The sequence below is a fragment of the Nomascus leucogenys genome, chromosome 4 (assembly GCF_006542625.1).
Source record: "Nomascus leucogenys isolate Asia chromosome 4, Asia_NLE_v1, whole genome shotgun sequence".
Classification (NCBI taxonomy): domain Eukaryota; kingdom Metazoa; phylum Chordata; class Mammalia; order Primates; family Hylobatidae; genus Nomascus; species Nomascus leucogenys.
The window spans coordinates 5,964,968-5,990,897 of record NC_044384.1 but is presented as its reverse complement, the minus strand read 5'-3'; the positions used below and the strand labels follow the sequence as shown (position 1 = coordinate 5,990,897).

General features: G+C 39.1%; 1 protein-coding gene across 1 annotated transcript in view; it reads right to left on the bottom strand.

Annotated features, from left to right (window-relative positions):
- FBXO15 (F-box protein 15) overlaps positions 1-25,930 on the bottom strand; it is a 75,893-nt gene that overhangs the window by 9,815 nt on the left and 40,148 nt on the right. Inside the window, exon 9 of the mRNA XM_003264334.3 lies at positions 25-149. Within this exon, the coding sequence (XP_003264382.1) occupies positions 25-149 (125 nt within the window). The remainder of the gene's footprint in view (positions 1-24; positions 150-25,930) is intronic.

Below are 25,930 nucleotides of genomic sequence, written 5' to 3'. Positions count from 1 at the left end.
AAAGAAAACACTTCTGTTTTTTACCTTTATACAGCCATCAAAAATATCAGTTTTCCACGAGAGGCCAACTTTTCCAATAAGAGGTAGGTGTTCTCTGTTATTTTTTAAATGTATAACAATGAGCTTCACGTATCCATTTTCAATATTTCCTGAAAAGATGTAAGATTGTTTCAATCACTGTCTTCCAATGCAAGACGACAAGCCAAGCACGTTCAGTAGGCAACTTCATGAGGATACCTCACCCTGGTAAGCCCTGGCCTCAGCGACAGGGGCAACATAGGCACAGCAATCCCAGCCTCTGGCTTGAGGCCAGAGTGATGCATCTGTGTCCCAGAGACAGAAACATTAACAAGTGCCCAGAAAGGTGATGTCAAAGGTGAGTCGGGGGAAGCCGGCTGAGGTGAGCCTGAATAGCCACCTGTCACTGATGGAAAGGTGGTTGCTGAAGGAAGAAAGGGTTCTTCTGATGTGGGTAAGCCAACAGTGCTGGAAACCGATATCTAGAATTACAGAGCTGAAGAAAGCAGGTGCAGAAATGGCAAAGAAACAAGGGGCTGGAGAGCAGGCGAACATGAAGAGGAGTGGAAGAAACTCATATGAAATAAACCAACACCTCTGCACAGGCTTGTAACTGAGTGAGAGTCCGTGCACACGCCCACCTAGCTGGAGGCCAAACCCTGGCCCTCTGCTACCAGCTCCAAGCCAGCTACTGGCAGCCTGGCCACACGGAGGAGCCCTTGCACCCACACAGCACACTAGCCCTGCTGCCCTAGGCCTCCTGTGACAGGGAGAGCCGCAGCACCCCTCGGTTTCACACAGACACAAGCTTCCTGGTTCTGTCTGAACACACCCTGAGAAGCGACCATCAGGCACAGCAAGACAACTCATACCCGAGAGTTCTCCAGAGATGGAAGTCTGAACAAAGGGAAGGTGCAAGTCACAGGGCAAAGCAGACAGAAAAATCATGGAAAAGAGCAAGTGTTCTCCAGCCCTGGCCTGGTTATTTCACGAGACAAAATAAAACCAAAGCCAAGCTGCCTTGGGAGCCAAAGCTCTGTTCTAGAAATGTTATACAGTGTTCTCCAACTTCAGTGTCACCAGAAGGTTAAAGCCCACGCTTTGCCTGGGGCCTCTTTTGTGACCCGGTAATATGCTTTAAGTGAGAGACGACACAGAGGCAGGGTTTCCAGCCCCGCAAATGGGAGCTCCTTGCCCAGATGCCACACTGCTGGTTTCTCCACGTCTTACTTCTGTTCTAAGGACAGAGGCAGCCCACATTTTCCTCTCTACTGCTGAGTAATTAGCAAGAGCTGTGTAGCTTCCCTTCCACTCTCCCCAGGCATAGGAAGAAATGCCAAATGACACGGACCCTTCCCAGGCAACAGCTCTGCTGTCACCTCATCACCTCGTCACCTCAGCAGGGCTTGACGGAAGCAGGGAGGAAGTGTATGAAAAGCGAGGCCTCAGTGGAGGCACAGTAAGGACATTCTGAATGGACCAGATATGACTCCACTCTGCCCTGCACTACTGCAGCCATGTGCAAAACCAAGGGAGGCCTCTGACTGGTGCGGCAAAGGCAGGCAGCCGACGGCGCCTACAGAAAACCAAGAGCTCATCTTCCACACAGCTTGTCCCCAGGACACGGCAGAAAATGCACTCCAAAGTACAGCAGCCAATAATGTCTCAATGGCAACTGTCTGAGCTAATAAACATCAAATCCCTGTAGGAAGCAGAGACTGTTATTTTGTTATTACCAGGTATTCTCCCACTTCAGAACAATTATAACACTGTGGTGTCTCAAAAGGTCAGAGCTCTTTCCACCAACCCTCTGTAACCACTTATAAGACAGAGAAAGGTTAAGCTCTTCCTACATTTAAACAGTCTGCACATGGAACAGATGTGTGAAAGTGTGTGTATATAAAATAGGTGTATTTTTGAGTAATTATTGTATACCAACCACCGAGTTAGACACTTAATAGCTTAGAAGAATACTTTAACACCTTAAATAATAATATTAATTAGGTAATATAATTTCCTGAATTCATAGGTGATAAAACTGACGCAGAGAGGTTAACAGTAACTTGCCCAAGGTCAGATCCCTGGTCAATGGCAGAAACACGATCCAAACCCTGTTCTGTGTCCAGAGTCTGTGTTACAATAGAGTAAGAAATATGTGAAACATATCACTAATTAATTATCTACTAGCCAATAATTTATAATGCAGATTCAGATTCTCATGTTTGTTTTCATACTACTCCCAAGAGAAAAGCCTATTTATAAATTAGCAAGCAGGATACACTAGGGAATCACTATGGCTTTCCAATACTTGAAGTAATGGCTCAGCCTATGAGTCCCACGCTCAGCCTCCGCTCCCAGCCCTCCTTATAAGCAGGTCACTGGTGATGCAGGCACCTTCAATGAGACACATGTGTTCCTGCAAACCTGGAGTCGGAAATGAGCACTGAGAGGAGGAACAGAACGGGAAGAGCCATCTGCTGGCAGAGGCAGTGGCAGGGGCCTGCGCCTCAGGCTGGCAGGGGCAGAGGTCTCGAGGCTACTAATGGTTACTATACTGGCAATAGTTTCACAAGAGAAGCCACAGAGCATGGCTTTGCATCTATAAACACAGAGTGTGGCTCTGCTAGAGAGACTACGAGCAAGCATATCCTTTATTAAATTCCCGTGCTCCTTAAGTCATTCAGAATAAATTCTATTCTTGGAGACTCTCATCTTAACTTACCAATACACAAGACCATCTGCAAAATTCAGCAAAATACAATTTGAGGCTCACCATTCTTGGTTTCCAGTGACACTGTACCTGTAAGCATGGCCTTTAGACTCATAAAGACCTCATTCCAAACCCTGCTCAGCCATTTATTAACTGTATAACCATGGTCAAGTTCCGAACTCAGTAAAATACAGATACAAATAGCACTTGATAAGGCTTTGTGAGGATGAATGGAACTGATAATATTAACATTATACAGTAGTTGATTATGTATGCCAAGCTAAGTGTGTTAAGTACCCTCTATGCTTTATCTCAATAATAATATTCTATCTAAAGACTGCCAAGAGCATTGTCAAGCAGAATGTGGAGATGTGCCATGTTTGTAGACTGGAAGACCCAATATAGTGAAGATGTCCAATTACCCAAACTTATCTATTAAAGTTTCACACAGTCACAAGCATAATCCCAACAGGTACTTCAGAAAATGGTTTATAAATAATTAATACTTATATAAATAATAATATTGGCAAGATGATTCTAAACTCCATATGAAAACACTATGGACCTAAAATAGCCAAAACAATCTTGGAAAGGAAAAAAAAAAGTTGACTTCAAGACTTACTATAGAGCTACAGAAATCAGGACAGTGTGGCATTATTTATAAAGACACACAGATTGGCTGGGCACGGTGGCTCACACCTGTAATCCCAGCACTTTGGGAGGCCAAGGTAGGTGGATCACCTGAGGGCAGGAGTCCGAGACCAGCCTGGCCAACAGGGTGAAACACTATCCTACTAAAAATACAAAAATTAGCCAGGTGTGGTGGCAGGCATATGTAATCCCGGCTACTCAGGAGGCTGAGGTGGGAGAATCGCTTGAACCCCGAGGCAGAAGTTGCAGTGAGCTGAGATCACACCACTGCACTCCAGTCTGGGCAACAGAGCGAGACTCCGTCTCAAAACAACGACAAAAAAGACACACAGATCAATAAAATGGAATAGATTGGTTCAGAAATAGACCCACACTTTTACAAGCAATTGATTTTTGACAAAGTCATCAAAATGATTTGATGAGCAAAGAAAGTCTTTTCACAAATGGTACAAAAACAACTGGACATCCACACTGGGAAAGAACATCAACTTATCTTCTAACTTACACAAAACCAGTTAAGGACAGATAACAAACTGAAATGCAAAAGCTGAAACCATAACAATGGTAGGAAAAACAAAGAAGAATATCTTTATAACCTGGGATAGAAAAAGTTTTAAAACAGGAAAAAAACAACCAGGAAATTTAAAATTGATTAGATTTCATCAAATGAGAAACACTAATTTGTAACACTTTCATAATAAGTCATCAGATGTACAAAAGAGAAAACATGTACTAATAAGTACTAATAAATATGCTATAATGAATTATCTGCTCTGATTTTTCTAGGTAATTACCACTCAGAAAGGAGTATACTGTTTCTAATGCTTTACCTATTATAAATTCTAGGGGAGTATAATCTGAACTAGACACAGAAAAAAAATTAATATCAAGAAACTCCATAATATCAAGATAGAACAAAAAGTCACCTATTTTTGGAATTAAAACAATAAAAAGATGATAACATGATACATACAAAAATAACTGAAAAAAACTCAAAAACATTAAAGAAGAATTTCATAACGAGATCACCTGCACTTATCAGGTTCTGCTGTTAAAGAGCTAAACAATCTCATACCTCTAAGGCCCATAACTTGTTTTTCATACCCTTGATATTTTTTATTGTGTCTTACAGAGTAAGCACTGAATAGTGTTTTGTTTTGTTTTGTTTTTTTAGACGGAGTCTTGCTCTGTTGCCCAGGCTGGAGTGCAGTGGTGCGATCTCAGCTCATTGCAAGCTCTGCCTCCTGGGCTCACGCCATTCCTCTGCCTCAGCCTCCCAAGTAGCTGGGACTACAGGCACCCGCCACCACACCCAGCTAATTTTTTGTATTTTTAGTAGAGATGGGGTTTCACCGTGTTAGCCAGAATGGTCTCAATCTAATGACCTCATGATCTGCCCACCTTGGCCTCCCAAAGTGCTGGGATTATAGGTGTGAGCCACCATGCCCGGCCAGCACTGAATAGTTTTTAATTGGTATTTTAATAGAAAGTATATTACAGAAAGTCTTTAGGATATAGAGCAAATCTAACAAAATATGGAAACATAATAAGAATTTGTTCACGAAGGCAACACAAAAATAAGTATTAATAAATGGAGAAAGATGCAGGATCTACATAAAAGCATTTCTCCAGGGTACTAGAGGGAAACTTAAACACAAGCATATCTCAGACGTACTGCAGATTCAGTTCTAGACCACAGGAATAAAGCAAATATCACAAAAAAGAAAGTCACATAAATTTTCTGGTTTCCCAGTGCATATAAAAGTTATGTTTATACTATACTCTTTTAAATGTGCCATAGCATTATGTCTAAAAAATAATGTACATATTTTAATTCAAAAATACTTTATTGCTAAAAAATGCTAGTGACCATCTGAGCCTTCAGCAAAGCATTATCTTTCTGCTTGTGGAAGGTCTTGCCTCAGTGTTGATGGTTGATGACTGATCAGGATGGTGGTTGCTGAATGTGGCTGTGGCATTTTTTTGAACTTTTATTTTGGTTCGGGAGTGCATGTGGAGGTTTGTTACATAGGTAAACTGCATGTTGCAGGGGTTTGTAGAGATTATTTCATCACCCAGGTAATAAGCATAGTACCCGATAGGTAGTTTTTGGATCCTCACCTTCCTCCAACCCTCCACCCTCAAGTAGGACCTGGTGGTATCTGTTGTTCCCTTTTTTGTGTTCATATGTACTCTATGTGTAGCTTTCACTTATAAGGGGGAACATACGGTATTTTGTTTTCTGTTCATTAGTTCACTTAAGATAATGGCCTCTAGCTCCATCTATGTTGGTGTAAAGGACATGGCTGCATAATATTGCATGGTGTACATGTACCACATTTTATCCAGTCTACCACTGATGGGCATTTAAGTTGATTCTATGCCTTTGCTATTGTGAGTAGTGCTGTAGTGAACAGATATACGCATGTGTCTTTATGGTAGAATAACTTATAGTCCTTTGGGAACATACCCAATAATGGGTTTGCTGGGTCAAATGGTAATTCTCTTTGCAGTTCTCTGAGAAATTGCCAAACTGCTTTCCACAATGGCTGAACTAATTTACATTCACACCAGCAGTGTATAAGCGTTCCCTTTTCTCCACAACCTTGTGAGCCTGTGTCATTTTTTTGAATTTTTAATAATAGCCATTCTGACTGGTATAAGATGGTATCTCACTGTGGTTTTGATTTGCACTTCTCTAATGATTAGTGATGTTGAGCATTTTATCATATGCTTCTTGGCAGCATGTATGTCTTCTTTTGAAAATTGTCTGTTCATGTCCTTTGCCTACTTTTTAATGGGGTTTTTTTTGCTTATAAATTTAAGTTCCTTACAGATGCTGGATATTAGACCTTTATGAAATGCACAGTTTGCAAATGTTTTCTCCCATTCGATAGGTGTCTGTTTACTTGGTTGATAGTTTCTTTTGCTGTGCAGAAGCTCTTTAGTTTAAGTAAGTCCCATTTGTCAATTTTTGTTTTTGTTGCAATTATTTTTGGTGTCTTCATCATGAAATCTGCCAGTCGTATGTTCAGAATGGTATTTATTAGGTTATCTTCCAGGGTTTTTATAGCTTTAGGTTTTACATTTAAGTCTTTAATACATCTTGAGTTGATTTTTATATGTGGTGTAAGGAATTGGTCCAGCTTCAATCATCTGCATATGGCTAGCCAGTTATCCCTGCATCATTTATTGAATAGGACGTCCTTTCCCCATTGCATGTTTTTGTCTCTTTGTTGAAGATCAGATGGTTGTAGGTGTGTGTGGCATTATTTCTGAGCACTGTATTCTGTTCCATTTGTCTATGTGTCTGTTTTTATGCAAGTACCATGCTGTTTTGGCTACTGTAGCCTTGTAATATAGTTTGAAGTCAGGAAATGTGATGCCTCTAGCTTTGTTCTTTTTGCTTAAGATTGCCTTGACTATTTGGGCTCTTTTTTTGTTCCATATGAATTTTTAAATAGTTTTTATCTAATTCTGTGGAGAATGTCATTGGTAGTTTGATAGGAATAACACGGAATCTATAAATTACTTTAGGCAGTCTGGCTATTTTAACAATATTGATTCTTCCTATCCATCAGCATGAATGTTCTTCCATTTGTGTCATCTTGAATTTCACTGAGCAGTGTTTTGTAATTCTCACAGAATTATAAAATAGATCTCACAGAAGTCTTTCACCTCCCTGGTCAGCTGTATTCCTATTTGTAGGTATTTTATTCTTTTTCTCTTAATTTAAGTTCTGGGATACATGTGCATGACGTACAGGTTTGTTACATAGGTAAACATGTGTCATGGTAGTTTGCTGCACCTATCAACCTATCACTTAGGTATTAAGCCCCACATGCCTTAGCTATTTATCCTGATGCTCTCTCTTTCCACACACACACCCCTCGACAGGCCCCAGTGTGTGTTGTTCCCCTAGGTATTTTATTCTTTTTGTGGCAATTGTGAATGTGAATGTGTTCTTGATTTGGCTGTCAGCATGGATGTTGTTGTTGTACAGAAATGCTACTAATTTTTGTACATTAATTTTGTATCCTGAAACTTTGGTGAAGTTGTTTATCAGATCAAAGAGCTTTTGAGCAGAGACTATGGGGGTTTTTAGGCATATAATCATTTTGCCTGCAAACAGGGATAGTTTGACTTCCTATTTGGATGCCTTTATTTCTTTGTCTTGTCTGATTGCTCTAGCCAGGACTTCCAGTACTATGTTGGAGTGGTGAGAGAGGGCATCCTTGTCTTGTTCCAGTTTTCAAGGGGAATGCTTCCAGTTTTTGCCCATTCAGTATAATATTGGTATTGAAATAGATGGCTGTTACTATTTTGAAGTATGTTCCTTCAATGCCTAGTTTGTTGAAAGCTTTTATCATGAAGTAATGTTGAATTTTATCAAAAGCTTTTTCTGGATCTATTGATAATCATGTGGTTTTTGTTTTTAGTTTTATTTATGTTATGAGTCACATTTATCAATTTGCTTATGTTGAACCAACCTTGCATCCTGGGGATAAAACCTGCTTGATCATGGTGGATTAGCTTTTTGATGTGCTGCTATATTCAGTTTGCTAGTATTTTGTTGAGGATTTTGGCATCTATGTTCATCAAGGATATTGGCCTGAAGTTTTCTTTTTAATTGTGTCTCTGCCAGGTTTTGGTATCAGGATGATGCTGGCCTCACAGAATGACTTAGAGAGGAGTCCCTCCACCTCAATTTTTTGGAATAGTTTCCCTGGGAATAGTACCAGCTTTTCTTTATACAGCTGGTAGAATTTGGCTGTGAGTCCTTCTGGTCTGGGGCTTTGTTTTGGTTGGCAGGCTTTTTATTACTGATTCAATTTTTGAACTCATTACTGATCTGTTCAGGGATTCAATTTCTTCCTGGTTCAGTCTTGGGAGGGTGTATGTGCCCAGGAATTTATCCATTTCTTCTATGTTTTCTAGCTTTATGTGCATAGAGGTGTTCATAATAGTCTCAGGGTTTTTGTACTCCTCTAGGGTCAGTGGTAATGCCCCCTTTGTCATTTCTGATTGTATTTATTTGTATCTTCTCTATTTTTTATAACTCTAGCTAGCAGTCTGTTTTAATTTTTTTCAAAAAAACAACTCCTGAATTCATTAATATTTCGTACAATTTTTCATGTCTCAATTTCTTTTAGTTCAGCTCTGATTGTGGTTATCTCTTATCTTCTGCTAACTTTGGGGTTGATTTGCTCTTGGTTCTCTAGTTCCTCTAGTTGTGATGTTATATTGTTAATCTGAGATCTTTCTAACTTTTTGATGTGGGTGTTTAGTGCTATCAACTTCCTTCATAACACTGCCTTAGCTTCGTCGCAGAGATTTTGATATATTGTATCTTTGTTCTCATTAGTTTCAAATAATTTCTTTATTTCTGCCTCAATCATTTCCCAAAAAGTCACTCAGGAGCAAGTTGTTTAATTTCCATGTAATTGTATGGTTTTGAGTTATTTTCTTAGTATTGATTTCTATTTTTATTGTGCTGTGGTCCAAGAGCATGGTTGGTATGATTTTGGTTTTCTCTATTTTCATTTGCTGATGATTGTTTTATGTCTGGTTGTGTGGTCAATTTTGGAGTATGTGCCATGCACAGATGAGAAGAGCGTATATTCTGTTGTTTTGGGGTGAAGTGTTCTGTACATGGCTATTAGGTCCATTTGGTCAAGTGTCAAGTTCAGGTCCTGAATACCTTTGTTAGTTTTCTGCCTTGATGATCCAATACTGTTAGTGGGGTACTAAAGTCTCCCACTATTATTGTTTGGTTATCTAAGTCTCTTCATAGGTCTCTAAGAACTTGCTGTATGAATCTGATGCTCCTGTGTTGGGTGCATACATATTTAGGACAGTTAGGTCTTCGTGTTGAATTGAGCCCTTTATCATTACTTAATGCCCTTCTTTCTTAATTTTGATTTTTGTTGGTTTAAAGTCTGTTTCGTCTGAAATTGGAATAGTAACCCCTGCTTTTTTTCTCTTTTCTGTTTGCTTGGTTTCTCATTCTACATCCCTTGAGTCTATAGGTGTCACTGCATGTGAGATGGGTGTCCTGAAGACAGCAAACCATTGGGTCTTCCTTCTCTAAACCCATTTGTCACTCTGTGCCTTTTAATTGGGCAATTTAGCCTGATTATATTCAAGATTTGTGTTGCTGTGTCTAGATTTGTTGCTGCCATCGTGTTGTTAGCAGTTACTATGTATATTTATTTGTGTAGTTGCTTTATGGTGTCACTGGTCTATGTACTTAGTGTGTTTTTGTAGTGGTCAGTAATAGTCTTTCATGTTTACAACTACCTTGAGGACCTCTTGTAAGGCAGGTCTGGTGGTATCAAAATCTCTTAGCATTTGCTTGTCTGAAAAGGATCTTATTTCTCTTTCCCTTATGAAGCTTCATTTGGATGGATATCAAATTCTTAGTTGAAAATTATTTTCTTTAAGAATGCTGACTAAAGGCCCCCATTCTTTTCTGTAGGGTTTCTGCTAAAAGGTCCACTGTTAGTTTGATGAAGTTCCCTTTGTAGGTAACATGCCCCTTCCCCCAGCTGCCTTTAATGTTTTTTCTTTCATTTTGACCTTGGAGAATCTGATGACTATGTGTCTTGGGGATGGTCTTCTTGTGTAGTGTTTCACAAGGGTTCTCTGCACTTCCTGAATTTGAATGTTGGCCTCTCTAGAGAGGTTGAAGGAATTTTCACAGACCTTATCATAAAATATGTTTTTCAAGTTGTTTGCTTTCTCTCCATGTCTTTCAGGGATGCTGATGCATTGTAGATTTGGTCTCTTTAATCCCATGTTTCTTGAAGATTTTTTTCATTCTTCTTCATTGTTTTTTCCTTATTTTTGTCTGACTGAGTTCTTTTGTAGAGCTGGTCTTTAAGCTCAGATTCTTTCCTCATGCTTGGTTGATTCTGTTGTTAATACTTGTGACTGTATTCTGAAATTCTTGAAGTGAGTTTTTCAGCTACATCAGCTCAGTTTGGTTCTTTCTTAAATGGCCATTTCATTTTCCATCTTCTGCATCATTTTATTGTAGTCCTTAGATTTCTTGAATTGGGTTTTGACATTCTTCTGAATGTTGATGATTTTTGCTCTTATTCATATTCTGAATAACATTTCTGTCATTTTAGTCATTTCAGCCTGGTTAAGAACCATTGTGGGGGAACTAGTGTGGTCGTTTGGAGGTAAGAAGACACTCTGGCTTCCTGAGTTGCCAGAGTTCTTGCACTGGTTCTTTCTCATCTGTGTGGGCTGATGTTTCTTCAATCTTCAAAGTTGCTGTCCTTTGGATAGGTGTATGTTTTTGCTTTTATCTTTGATGTCCCTGGGGGTTTGATTGTGATGTAAGGTAGACTGAGTTGACTGGTTTCATTTCTAGTAGATTTTGTAGGGGCTAATGCTCAGCTCAGCACCCCTAGGCTGCATGTTTTAACTCTGGAAGACTGATATCACGACCCCAACTTTGTTCTTTGACCCCCCTGACGATGGAAACCTGCTGTGTCAGAAGAGCCAAAGTGTTCCCAGAATGCTGGTCACAACACTCTGATGGGTGGTGCCAGATAAAGCATCATGTGGTGGTCATGTGGTGGCAGCAGGATCCATGCTTGCTTCCATGGGCGAGCAGCAGCAGCACAGCAGGGTGCATGCTTGTCAGCTGGGACACAGGGATGGTGGGCCCAGAGAAGGGGGTGGGGCAGAGAAGGGGGCAGGCTGCTAGGGTCCATACACACATTCAAACCCACAGCTGTATTGGCACAGGTGCAGGGTGCTGGTAGGCGCAGAGCTGGCGACTTCCATGCATGTGTTCATACCAGCAGAAGTGGCAACACAGGGTGGGGGCAGGCCTGCTGTTGTCCATGCACATGTTTGTGCCAGGGATGCACATGGACAACAGCAACAGGCGGGTGGTGGGTGTGCTCATGCCAGCAGCAATAGCATGGTGGAGCACACATATACCCACATGCTGGAAAGAAAGGTAAGGCGAGGTTCACTCACACACGTGTGCCGGCAAAACAATGCGGGGGTGGCTGCAGACAAGTGCATGCTAGCAAAGTGGTATAGGGTAGTCTGCAATGAGGAATGAATGCATGTGGCTGGTGCGTGTCAGCGAGGGCCACTCTGCTGGTGCTCTCTGATGGTCAGGTGTCGTCTGCCAGTGCAGGAGCTATGATGTGGGTCCAAGACATGGTTGGGCTTCCAAGACAGCACTGCAAGCAGGCACAGCCAAGCTGGGACCCTGGGAGAGGCCAGCAGACATAAGGGTGCTCAGGTGAGTCTGGCCTCATTTCATGGGCAAGATCACCCTGCTCCGTTCATGAAACCACTTTCCCTGCTCATCTGTAAGAAGCAACTCCTCATCCATTCAAGTTTTATCATGAGATTAAAGCAATTTAGTCACAGCAGGCCCCACTTCTAACTGTAGTTCTCTTGCTATTTCCACCACATCTGCAGTTTCTTCCTCGAGTGAAGTCTTGAACCTCTCAAAGTCATCCATGAGGGTTAGAATCAACTTCTTCCAAACTCCTGTTAATGTTGATATTTTGGCCTCCTCCCTTGAATCACTGCGTTCTTAATGGCATCTAGAATAGTGAATCCTTTCTGAAAGGTTTTCAATGGACTTTGCCCAGATCCATCAAATGAATCACCATCTCTGGAAACTATAGACTTATAAAACTATAGACTTTTGTAAAAAGACAAGAGAGAGACAAAAGAGAGACTATAGACTTATAAAATGTATTGCTTAAATAAGACTTAATGGCTGAAATTACCCTTCATGGATTACAGAATGGATGTTGCATTAGCAGGCATGAAAACAACATTAATCTTTTTGTACATCTCCATCAGAGCTCTTGCATGACTAGATGTATTCTTAATGAGCAGTAATACCTTGAAAGAAATTGATATAGTCTAGATATGTATCTCTGCCAAAATTTCATGTTGAAATGTAATCTCCGGTGTTGGAGGTAGGGCCTGGTGGGAGCTGACTGTATTGGAGGGCAGATTTCTCATGAATGCTTTAGTGTCACCCTCTTGGTACTATTCTCATGATGGTGAGTGAATTCTTGCAAAATCTGGTTGTTTAAAAGTATGTGGCCTCTCCCCTCCTTACTCTTGCTCTAGCTTTTGCCATGTGATGTGCCTACTCCCCACTTTGCCTTCCACCATGATTGTAAGCTTCCTGAGGCCTCTTTAAAAGCTGATGCCATTCTATATCCTGTACAGCCTACAGAACCTCAAGCCAATAAAATATCTTTTCTTTATAAATTACCTAATCCCGAGTATTTCTTTATAGCAATGTGAGAACAGACTAATACAGGAATCTTGCTTTCTGAGAAGTGGGTCTCAATAGTGGACTTTTTCAGTAAACCATGCTATAAACAGATATGCTGTCATCTAGGCTGTGTTGTCCCATTTATACAGCAGAGACAAAGTAGATTTAGCAGCCTCCTTAAGATCCCTAGGATTTCAGAATGGCAAAAGAGGATTGGCTTGAACTTAAACAGCTGCATTAGCCATGAACGAGAAAGTCAACCTGTCCTTTGAAGCCAGGCAGTGACTTCTCTTCTCTAGCATGAAAGTCCTCGATAGCCGCTCCTTCCCATAGAAGACTGTCTCATCTAAATTGAGAATCCGTTGTTTAGTGTAGCCACCTTCATCAATGATCTTAACTAGATCTTCCGGAGAACTTGCTGCAACTTTGCCTCAGCACTTGCTGCTGTACCTTGCACTTCTATGCTGTAGATATTTCTTGTTTTCTTAAACTTTATAATCCAACCTCTGTTAGCTTCAAACTTTTCTTCTGCAGCTTCCTACCTTTTATCAGCATTCACAGAATAAAAGGGAGTTAGGTCCTTGCTCTGGATTAGGTATTGGCTTAAGGGAATATTGTGGCCAGCTGGATCTTCCATTCGACAACTAAAACTTTCTTCATACCAGCCATAAGGTTGTTTTGATTTTTTATCATTTGTATGTTCACTGGAGTGGCACTTTAATTTCCTTCAAAAACTTTTCCTTTGTATTAATGACTTGGCTGTTTGGTGCAAGAGGCCTAGCTTTCAATCTCTCTTAGCTTTTAACATGCCTTCCTCACTAAACTTAATCACTTCTAGCTTTTGATGTAAAGTGAGAGACATGCAACTCTTCCTTTCACTTGAATGCTTAGAGGCCACTGTAGGATTATTAACTGGCCTAATTTCAACATTCTTTTTTACCAGGGAACAGAAGGGCCTGAGGAGAGGGAGAGGGACGGGTGAAGAGCTGGCCAGTGGAGTAGTCAGAACACATACAACAGTTATCTACTAGGTTTGCCATCTTACATGGGCACTGTCTGAGGTGCCCCAAAACAGTTACAATAGTAACATCAAAGATCTCTGATCACAAATCACCAGAACAGATATAATAATAATAATGAAAAAGTTTAAAATATTGGGAATTCCCAACATGTGACATAGAAATTCAAAGTGAGTACATGCTATTAGAAAACCGGCACCAATAGATGTGCTCCATGCAGAGGTGCCACGAACTTTGGAGTTATAAAAACTACAATATCTTAGACTTCCAGATCCAACATGGTAGCATAGAAGCAAGCTGGATTCACTTCCCTCAACAGAAAACCAAAACAAATGCACAATGCTAAGATTATCACCAGAAATATTCCAGAACTCAAATACAAGAATGAGACAGTTCCTGAGGCCACAGAGAAGTGAAAGACCCTGAGCAGATGGTAATAGAATTGGATTTCACATCTGTGACACCCCTCCCCCATTCTACCCATAACCAAGGGCATAGAAAATTTCCCTGCAACTCATGGTCTCCACAATGCAAACCATGAGATTAAGGTGGACAACCAGCTTCCCCACCATCCTGGGTTCCCTGGCAGGAGACCTGCCCCTACTTTAAGGCATGGGAAGTACTGAGAGTGCCTGAAGAGAGAAATAACCTTGAGGACAGGCAAAGTCAAAGTGGAGAGGTGAGACTATCATCCCCAGCCCTGGAAATGCAGCTCAGTAACTCAGACAAAGGAGATGCCAAATCACTTTGGCTGTTCAGTAGCACCACACTACAGGACAGATGTTCCACTGGTTCCTGGGCACAAACCCCTAGCCAGCCTTCTCACACTGCCAGGATATACTCTTTGGGGCCTCCTGCATCTGAGACAAGTAGTACTCCAATTAGTTACTACAGCCAAGGTGAAAATGGGCTTAAGGCACAACCTAGAGCCAAAAAGGAGCCAGCAACTTGGCAGTAAATAATCTCTAAGCAAATATATCCCATAAAAAAACAAAAGAAGCCAGACAGAGAAGACTGGAATAAATAACTAATCATTCAATGGAAAGATATAGCCATATAGCCACAAGAAAGAAGAACAAACAGGGAACCATAATCTCCCAAAGCAAAAAAAAAAAAAAAACACAAAAAACAAACAACAACAAAAAACAGTAACTGACCCTAACAAGATGGCGATATGTGAGCTTTCTGACCAATAATTCAAAATGGTAGTTTTAAGGAAACTCAGTGATCTCCAAGATAACACAGAAAAGCAATTCAGGAAAATAAACATGTTGATAAACCAGGAAAGCTGAGAAAAGACACAGACCCTCTGAAAGAAGTGTATTACTCCCGCAGGATACAGGACACACACCAAATACTGTGAGTACCCAAGCTATGGAAGTAGGAAAGGGGAATCACCCACCCCGAAAACACACCCTCATTGGAGAACCTGAAGGTCTAGATCATGGGAGAAGATGCATGGGTCCTTAGTCAATTTAGAGGGCCGAGTGAAATAGTGGGGCAGAGGAAGCAGTGGGAAAAGCCCTGTGGGCTCTCTGGATCCACAAGGAGGCCATTTCTGCCTTGCCTAGGAAGGATCCTTGGAGAGGGCTGCCAGAGGAACTGGGAAAAGACCAAAAGGAAAAGGAAACCTCCAGCTAAACTTTGTAACAATTCCAACTGAACACAATGTCTCCAGGCCAGAACTTGGAGGAGGGTGTGAATCCGGTGTGCAGACTCCACAGGTGGGGAGGCACGAAAGCCCTCCTTGCTTTCACAGTTGAGAGGCAGGTAGGCTGGGGCAAGTTCTCAGCCCTGCATAGCCACGGCCTGGAAACAGACTTGGTGCTGTTGCGGGGGTGGGGGATTGGGGGGATGGGGGGTGCGGTGGAAGTGAAAGCAGCCTTTTAAGTTGCATGGGAGCTGGGTGAGGCCTGTGACTGTTGGCTTTGCCCCGCTTCCCTGACAACCTGCATGACACAGCAGAGGCAGCCATAATCTTCCTGGAAACATAGCTCCATTGATGTGGGAACCACACGTCCATCCCCCACAGCAGCCACAGCAAGACCCACCCAAGAAGAGTCTGAGCTCAGACACGCCTAGCCCTGTCTCCACCTGATGGTCCTTCCCTGCCCATCCTGGTAGCTGAAGACAAAGAGCATATACTCTTGGGAGTTCTAGGGCCCCACCTACCGCCTGATCCTCCCTATACTACTACAGCTGATCCTCTCTTAAAAGCACAACCTCCTGGCAGAAGGCCAACTAGCACAAAAATAGTGCAATAAACAAAATTACAACTAAGGACCCTTGCAGAGTCCACTTCACTCCCTTGCCACCTCCACTGGAACAGGAGCTGGTATCCATGACTGAGAGACCTGCAGACAGTTCACATCACAGGACTCTGTGCAGACACCCTCTCCTCCCCCCAGTACCAGCCTGGAGCAGGTAGACCTACTGGATGGCTAGATCCAGAAGAGAGATAACAATCACTACAGCTTAGCCCTCAGGAAACCACATCCCTAGGAAGACAGGGAGAGTACTACATCAAGAGAACACCCCATGGGACAAAAGAATCTGAACAGCAGCCTTGAACCCTAGACGTTCCTTCTAACATAGCCTACCCAAATGAGAAAGAACCAGAAAAACAATTCTGGTAATATGACAAAACAAGGCTAATATCCCCCCAAAATCACACTAGCTTACCAGCAATAAATCCAAACCAAGAAGAAATCCTTGATTTACCTGAAAAGGAATCCAGAAGGTCAGTTATTAAGCTAATCAAGGAGGCACCAGAGAAAGGTAAAGTCCAATTTAAGGAAACCAAAAAAAGATACAAGAAATGAGGGGGGAAATCTTCAGTGAAATTCACAGCATAAATAAAAAACAATCAGAACTTCAGGAAATAATGAGTGCACTTAGAGAAATGCAAAATGCTCAGGAAAGTCTCAGCAATAGAATTAAACATGGCAGAAGAAAGAACTTCAGAGCTCAAAGACAAGGTTTTTGAATTAACCCATCTAACAAAGACACAGAAAAAAGAATATGAAAAAATGAACAAAGCCTCCAAGAAGTTTGAAGTTATGTCAAATGACCAAACCCAAGAATAATTGGCATTCCTGCGGAAGAAGAGAAATCTAAAAGCTTGGAAAACATATTTGGGGGAATAATCGGGGAAACTTCACTGGCCTTGCTAGGGACCTAGACATCCAAATATAAGAAGCTCAAAGAACACCTGGGAAATTCATCACAAAAAGATCACCATCTAGGCACACTGTCATCAGATTATCTAAAGTTAAGACAAAGTAGGCCAGGTGCGGTGGCTTACACCTGTAATCCCAGCACGTTGGGAGGCCGAGGTGGGCAGATCACTTGAGGCCAGGAGTTCAAGACTAGCTTGGCCAACAAAGCAGAACCCCATCTATACTAAAAATACAAAAATTAGCTGGGCATGGTGGCACATGCCTTTAGTCCCAGCTATTCAGGACGCTGAGGCAGGAGAATCAATTGAACCCAGGAGGTGAAGGTTGCACTGAGCCAAGATCACACCACTGCACTCCAGTATGGGCAAACATTGAAACTCCATCTCAAAGAAAAAAAAAAAAAGTTAAGACAAAGGAAAGAATCTTAAGAGCTGTGAGGCAAAAGCACCAGGTAACCTATAAAAATCTATCAGATTAACAACAGATTTCTCAGCGGAAATTCTACAAGCTAGAAGGGATTGGGGCCCTATGTTAAGCCTCCTTAAACAAAACAACTATCAGCCAAAAATTTTGTATCCAGCAAAACTAAGCTTCATAAATGAAAGAAAGATACAGTCTTCTTCAGATAAACTAATGCTGAGAGAATTTGCCACTATCAAGCCAGCACTACAAGAACTGCCAAAAGGAGGGCTAAATCTTGAAACAAATCCTGGAAACACATAAAACAAAACCTCTAAAAGCATAAATCTCACAGGACCTATAAAACAAAAATACAATTAAAAAAAAGGTATACAGGCAACAAATAGCACAATGAATGGAATAGTACCTTACATCCCAATACTAACACTGATTGAATGTGGCCTAAATGCTCCATTTAAAAGATACAGAATGGCAGAACAGATAATTCATCAACCAACTATTTTCTGCTTTCAAGAAACTCACCTAACACATAAAGACTCACATAAACTTAAGGTAAAGGGGTGGGAAAATACATTCCATGCAAATGGACACCAACAGCGAGCAAGAGTAGCTATTCTTGTATCATACAAAACAAACTTTACAGCAACAGCAGTTTAAAAAGACAAAGGGGGACATTATGTAATGATTAAAGGCTTTGTCCAACAGGAAAATATCACAGTCCTAAATATATATGCACCTAACACTGGAGCTCCCAAATTTATAAAATAATTGCTACTAGACCTAAGAAATGAGATACACAGCAACACAGTAACAGTGGGAAACTTCAATACTCCACCGACAGCTCTAGATAGGTCATCAAGACAGAAAGTCAACAAAGAAACAATGGATTTAAACTATACCCTGGAACAAATGGACATAACAGATATTTACAGAACATTCTACCCAGCAACCGCAGAATATACATTCTATTCATCAGTGCATGGAACTTTCTCCAAGATAGGCCATATGATAGGCCACAAAACAAGTCTCAATGAATTTAAGAAAACTGAAATCATATAAGGTACTCTCTCAGACTACAGTGGAATAAAACTGGAAATCAACTCCAAAAGGAACCTTCAAAACCACATAAATACATGGAAATTAAATAACCTGCTCCTGAGTGAGCACTGGGTCAACAATAAAACCAAGATGGAAATTTAAAAATTATTTGAACTGAATGACAAAATGAGACAAGCTATCAAACCTCTAGGATACAGCAAAAGCGGTGCTAAGAGGAAAGTTCATAGCCCTAAATCCCTATATCAAAAAGTCTGAAAAAGCACAAATAGACAATCTAAGGTCATACCTCAAGGAACTAGAGAAAAAAGAACAAACCAAACCCAAACTCAGCAGAATAAGGGAAATACCCAAGATCAGAGCAGAACTAAATGAAATTGAAACAAAAAAAATACAAAAGATAAATGAAACAAAATGGTGGTTCTTTGAAAAAATGAAAAAAATTGATAGACCATTAGCAAGATTAATCAAGAAAAGAGAAAATCCAAATAAGAACAATTAGAAATGAAATGGGAGATATTACCACTGACACCACAGAAATAGAAAAGATCATTCAAGGCTACTATGAACACCTTTATGCACATAAACTAGAAAACCTAGGCGAGATGGATAAATTCCTAGAAAGATACAACCCTCCTAGCTTAAATCAGGAAGAATTAGATACCCTGAACAGACCAGTAACAAGCAGTGAGATTGAAATGGTAATTTAAAAATTACCACCAACAAAAGAGTCCAGGGCCAGATGGATTCACAGCTGAATTCTACCAGACATTCAAAGACTTGGTACCAGTCCTATTGACACTATTCCACAAGATAGAGAAAGAAAGAATCCTCCCCAGATCATTCTATGAAGCCAGTATCACCCTCATACTAAAACCAGGATAGGACATAACCAAAAAAGAAAACTAAAGACCAATATCCCTGATGAACACAGATGCAAAAATCCTTAACAAAATACTAACTAACTGAATCCAACAACATATAAAAAAGGTAATCCACCATGATCAAGTGGGTTTCATACCAGGGATGCAAGGATGGTTTTACATAATGCAAGCCAATAAATGTGACACACCACATAAACAGAATTACAAATAAAAATCACATGATCATCTCAGTAGATGCTGTAAAAGCATTTGACAAAATGCAGCATTGCTTTATGATTAGAGCTCTCAGCAAAATCAGCATACAAAGGACAAACCTCAATGTAATAAAAGCCTACAAGGAAAACTACAAAACACTGCTGAAAGAAATCATAGATGACACAAACAAACGAAAACACATCCCATGCTCATGGATGGGTAGAATCAATATTATGAAAATGACCATAATGCCAAAAGCAATCTATAAATTCAATACAATTCCCATCAAAATACCACCATAATTCTTCACATAACTAGAAAAAACAATCCTAAAATTCATATGGAAACAAAAAAGAGCCCATATAGCCAAAGCAAGACTAAGCAAAAAGAACAAATCTGGCGACAACACATTAACCTGATTTCAAACTATACTATAAGGCCATAGTCACCAAAACAGCATGGTACTGGTATAAAAATAGGCACATAGACCAGTGGAACAGAGTAGAGAATCCAGAAACAAACCCAAATACTTACAGTCAATTGATCTTGAACAAAGCAAACAAAAACATACAGTGGGGAAAGGACACCCTATTCAACAAATGTGCTGGGATAATTGGCAAGTCACATGTAGGAGAATGAAACTGGATCCTCATCTCCTGCCTTATACAAAAATCAACTCAAGATGAATCAAAGACTTAAACCCAAGGTGTGAAACTATAAAAACTCTAGAAGATAACACTGGAAAAACCCTTCTAGACATTGGCTTAGTCAAGGATTTCATGACCAAGAACTCAAAAGGAAATGCAATAAAAATAAAGATAAATAGCTAGGACTTAACTAAACTAAAGAGATTTTTCACGGCAAAAAAACAGTTAGTAAACAGACAACCTACAGAGCGGGAGAAAATCTTCACCATCTATACATCTGACAAAAGACTAACATCCAGAATCTACAAAAATTCAAACAAATTAGCAAGAAAAAAACAATCCCATCAAAAAGTGGGCTAAGGATATGAATAGACAATTCTCAAAAGAAGATATACAAATGGCCAACAAACACAAAAAAAATCCTCAGCATCACTAATGATCAGGGTAGTACAAATCAAAACCACAATGCGATAACACCTTACTCCTGCAAGAATGGCCATAACCAAAAAATCAAAACATAACAGATGTTGGCATGGATGTGGCACAAAGGGAAAACTCCTATACTGCTGAAGGGAATGTAAACTAGTACAACCACTATGGAAAATAGTGTGGAGACTCCTTAAAGAACTAAAAAAGTAAAACTACAATTTCATCCAGCAATTCCACTACTGGGTATCTACCTAGAGGAAAATAAGTCATTATACAAAAAAGATACTTGCTCATGCATTTTTATGGCAGCACAGTTCACAACTGCAAAAATGTGGAACCTACCCAAATGCCCATCAATCAACAAATGGATAAAGAAACTGTGGTGTATATGTATATAATGGAACACTACTCAGCATAAAAAGGGATGAATCAATGGCATTTGCAGCAACCTGGATTGGACTGGAGACTTATTCTAAGTGAAGTAACTCAGGAATGGAAAACCAAACATCATATGTTTTCACTCATAAGTGGGAACTAAGCTATGAGGATGCAAAGGTGTAATGACACAATGGACTTTGGGGACTCAAAGGGAAAGGGTGGGAAGGGGGTGAGGGATAAAAGACTACAAATTGGGTTCATTGTATACTGCTGAGGAGATGGGTGCACCAAAATTTCACAAATCACCACTAAATAACTTACTCATGTAACCAGATACCACCTGTTCCCCCAAAAACCTGTGGAAATAAAATGTTTTTAAAAAAGAAAAGCAATTCAGAAATTTATCAGAGAAATTTAGCAAACAGATTGAAATAATTATAAAAAGTCAAACAGAAATCTTGGAACTAATGAATATATTTGCTGAACTGAAAAATTCATAGGAGGCTCTCAAAAATAGAATGGATCAAGCAAAGGAAAGTATCAGTGAGGTAGAAGGCAGGCCTTTTGAAAATACCTAGTTAGAGGAAAAAAGAAAAAAGAATGAAAAGGAATGAAGACTGCCTACAAGATATAGAAAATTACCTCAAAAGGCCAAGTCTAATAACTATTGGTGTTCGATTGAAAGTTGAGCAAGAACAAGTAGTAGAAATCTTACTCAAATAAATAATAACAGAAAACTTTCCAAAACTTGAGAAAGATATATCCAGGTACAAGAATACTAGACAACACCAAACAGATTTGACTCATATAAGACTACTCCAGGACATATAATAATCAAATACTCAAAGGTCAAGCACACAGAGAGGATCCTAAAAGCAGCAAGAGAAAAGAAGCAAATAACATAAAAGAGCATAAATTCATCTGGCAATAGATTTCTCAATAGAAACCACACAGGTCAGGAGGGAGTGAAATGACATTTTCAAAGTGTTGAAAGAAAACGAAAACTGCCATCCAAGAATATTGTATCTGGAAAATCTATCTTTCAAATATGAAGGAGAGATAAAGTATCTCCCACACAAACAAAAGCTGAGATAATTCACCAACACCAGACCTATCTTATAAGAAGTGCTAAAAGGAGTTCTTCAGTCTGGAAGAAATAAATACTAATATGTGAAAAGAAAACACTGGAAGATAGAAAACCCACTGGTAAAATTAAGCACACAAACTCAGAATATTCTAACACTGTAACTGTGGCGTGCAATCCATTCATAACTCTACTATGAAGCCCAAAAGACAAATCTATCAGCAATAATAGCTACAGCAACGTGTTAGGAGATAGGTAATATAAAAATATGTAAACTGAGACAACTAAAGGTCAAAACATAAGGTGAGGAGTGGTAATTAAAGTATGTAATTTTTTTCTCGTTTCTTTATTTGTGTCTATTCTTTTCTTTGTGTTCTAAGTTTTCATCTCTTTAAAATAACTTGTTATATCTATAAGATGTTTTTATAAGCCTCATGGTACAAGAATGAAAAAACCTATTAATAGATTAACTAAAAATAAAAAGCAACAAATTAAAATACTCTACCAGATACTATAACAACAAAAAAAGACAGAAAGAAAAGGACAGAGGGTTACAAAACAACCAGAAAACAAGCAACAAAGTGGCAGTAGTGTTTCCTTATCAGTAACAACACTGAATGTAAATTGACTCAATTCTCCAATTAAAAGGCAGAGTGGCTGAATGGATAAAGAAACAGAACCTAACTATATGCTGCCTACAAGAGACCCACTTCACCTATGAAGACCCACGTTTACTGAAATGAAAGGCTTAAAAAAAGATATTCCATACAACTGCAAACCAAAAAAGAAAAAGTGTAGCTGTACTTCTACCAGATAAAATAAACTACAAATCAGGATAAAATAGACTGTAATAATGGAGAAAGAAGGTCACTAAATAATTACAAAGGGGTCAATTTGGCAAAAGGATACAACAATTATAAATATCTGTGCATCCAACAGCAGATCTCCCAATTATATAAATAAATATTAATAGATCTAAGGGAAGGCACAGGATACAATACAATAATAGTAGAGTGCTTTAACATGTCTGCACCATCCCATGTCTACTGCAGCACTATTCACAATAACCAAAATATGGAATTAATCTAAGTGTAAATCAATGGCTGAGTGAATAAAGAAAATGTGTAATATATACAAAATGAAATATTATTCAGCCACTAAAAAGAATGAAATCCTGTCATCTGCAGCAACATGGATGAAACTGGAGGTAATTATATTAAGTAAAATAATCTAAGAACAGGAAAACAAATATTGCACGTTCTCACTTATATGTGGGAGCTTAAAATGTGTATCTCATGAAGACAGAGAGTAGATTAGTCATTACTGGAGGCAAGGAAGGACAGAGATGAGGAGAAGTTAATGGGTACAAATACAGAGTCTGACAGAAGAGATAAAACCTAGTGTTAGATAGACCAGTAGAGTGATTACATTTTATGATTGCCTATTATATATTTCAAAAATAGTTAGAATTAAATAATTCAAATGTTTCTAACATAAAACCCCTTAAAATGATGAACATCACCAGTATATTATTTGATCTGCAAAAGTTATATAAATGTATTATCACATGTATCCTGAAAATATGTACATCTATTAGGCATCAATTTAAAAAAATTATTTCCCAAAGATTTTTTTTTTTTTTGAGACAGAGTCTCGTCCTGTCACCCAGGCTGGAGTGCAGTTGCATGATCTTGGCTCACTGCAACCTCTGCCTCCCAGGTTCAAACGATTCTCCTTCCTCAGCCTCCTGAGTAGCTGGGATGACAGGTGTGTGACACCATACCCAGCTTATTTTTTTTTTTTGTATTTTTAGGAGAGGTAGGGTTTCACCATGTTGGGCAGGCTGGTCTCAAACTCCTGACCTCGTGATCTGCCCACCTCAGCCTCCCAAAGTGCTGGGATTACAGGCATGAGCCACTGCACCTGGCCCCCAAAATATTTTTTAAATGCAGTATGTGTGAAGCATAATAAAACAAAGAACAATAAAGCAAGGTATGTCTGTAATTGGAGGGATAGATGAAAATTCCAAATAAAAATATATCCATTCCAAATTAATACAGATTTAATATGAATCTGCTCAAAATACAAAGAAGATATTTTAAAATCTGGCCAGGTGAATATTAAAAACATCTAAAAGCATAAATGGATAAAAATAATCAAGAAATCTTTGATAAAGTTCATTAGTAAGAAATTTTATATTGGGAACATATTTCATGACAAAATGAACAAGGAAAGCTTGAAGTATCTTCTTGCCCAGTAGAGATAAAAGAAGATGCACTTATTCTTAACAGACAAGAATAATTCTAAGAGGTAAGGGTACAGGAATCTATAGGGTATGTGTAATTTTTATGTTAATCAAAAGGAAGCATAGGTTGAAAAAGGAGAAATACTCAATCTAAAGAAAATATAGCTGAGTATTTGCCTTTTATTCAAGAGTAGAACTTACTATATTTACAAAAATTTGAAAGATGCAACATTAATTATTGACATGCAATTAAAAACCTCTGAGATTCAAAACAATATATACAAAATTAGAAGGCAAAAGATAAAATGGGAAAAGATTTTCAACAAACGTAATGCATATAAATCTTATAAACATTTAAAACAATGGAACCAATTGAACATGAATAATGAATATTCAATTAGAAAAGAAATATGATAATGAACAACAATAACAGCACCAAGCATATTTGAAGCATTCTTTAGTACCTCATAAGGTAGGTACTAATGTTTTCCTTATTTTGCAAGCAAGGACACTGTGGTAATTGATTAAGTTTACACACATAGTAAGAGGTGGTACTGAAGTCAGATCCTAAGAAGATTCCCCTTAAACAGCCTGTAATATGGTTGCTATAAAAACCATAAACCTCTGTGATAGTTGATTTTTAAAATAGTCAACCTAACATTCAGGCATATGCAAACTTAAAACAATCAGATGTCCTTCTCACCTCTCAAATCAATAGATATTTTTCAAAATAATGGTCATGATAACAGTGCTACAATCATGAAAAGTGGATACTAAATGTCCAACATTAGGAAAATGGGTCAATAAATCATAAAAAACCCAAACAATGGAATATTATACAAATTTTCGAGAACAATTTAGTGGCATTTGAAAAACACTCACAATGTAATTTAAAAGGAAAAAGAATGTAATATTGTTCACATAATGTTGTCTAAGGATATAAAGAGAGCTATATATGTGAAAACGAACCAAAATACAAACAATAGTTTTCCTGAATGATTATTTGCTTCTTTATAAATTCTACATATTCTGAATTTTCAAATCGCATAATCAAAAAGATTTTTTTTGTTTTATTTCACTTAATTGACAATAATTAAATATATTTATGGGGTACACAGTGATATTCTGTAAAAAAAAAAACAGGAAATTCTGTCATTTGTAATAATATGGATGAATCTAGAAGACATTATGTTCAATGAAATAACCAAAGAACAGAGAAACAAATACCGCATGATCCCACTTATATGTGGAATTTCAAAAGCTGAAGTCAAAGAAGACGTTAGTTTTTTTTAAAAGTATTTTAATAGCAACTCAGATAAAAAGTAAAATGTGACTGGTTTCCAGCCCATTTTTAAAAATGTTGGAAGTCACCACTCCATCCTAACAAGTAAAAATCAAGTCTTGTTAGATCTACAAGAAAAGTGAAGTCACAGGGCAAACCACAGTCCCAAAATTGGAGAGACAGACAGGAGAATACAGAGAGTCGTAGCTCTATTGAGCCAAAACCTCCATAGGCACCAGTATAAAAAAAAGGGGAAACCTGAGCTGTAAATGATAAGCTGCTAGAGACTCAGTGTGGGCAAGTATGAGAGTTAAAAACTTCAGGGAGACCCAGTCAAGGGGGGTGGGCACACTTATGTGAGTTTTACCTCTAGAAGCTTCACCTGCTTCTCACAGTGAGTATCAGAAAAATATTCCTCTATTCCCCTGGAGAAGGGAGGGTAAAGGAAACACCAAAATA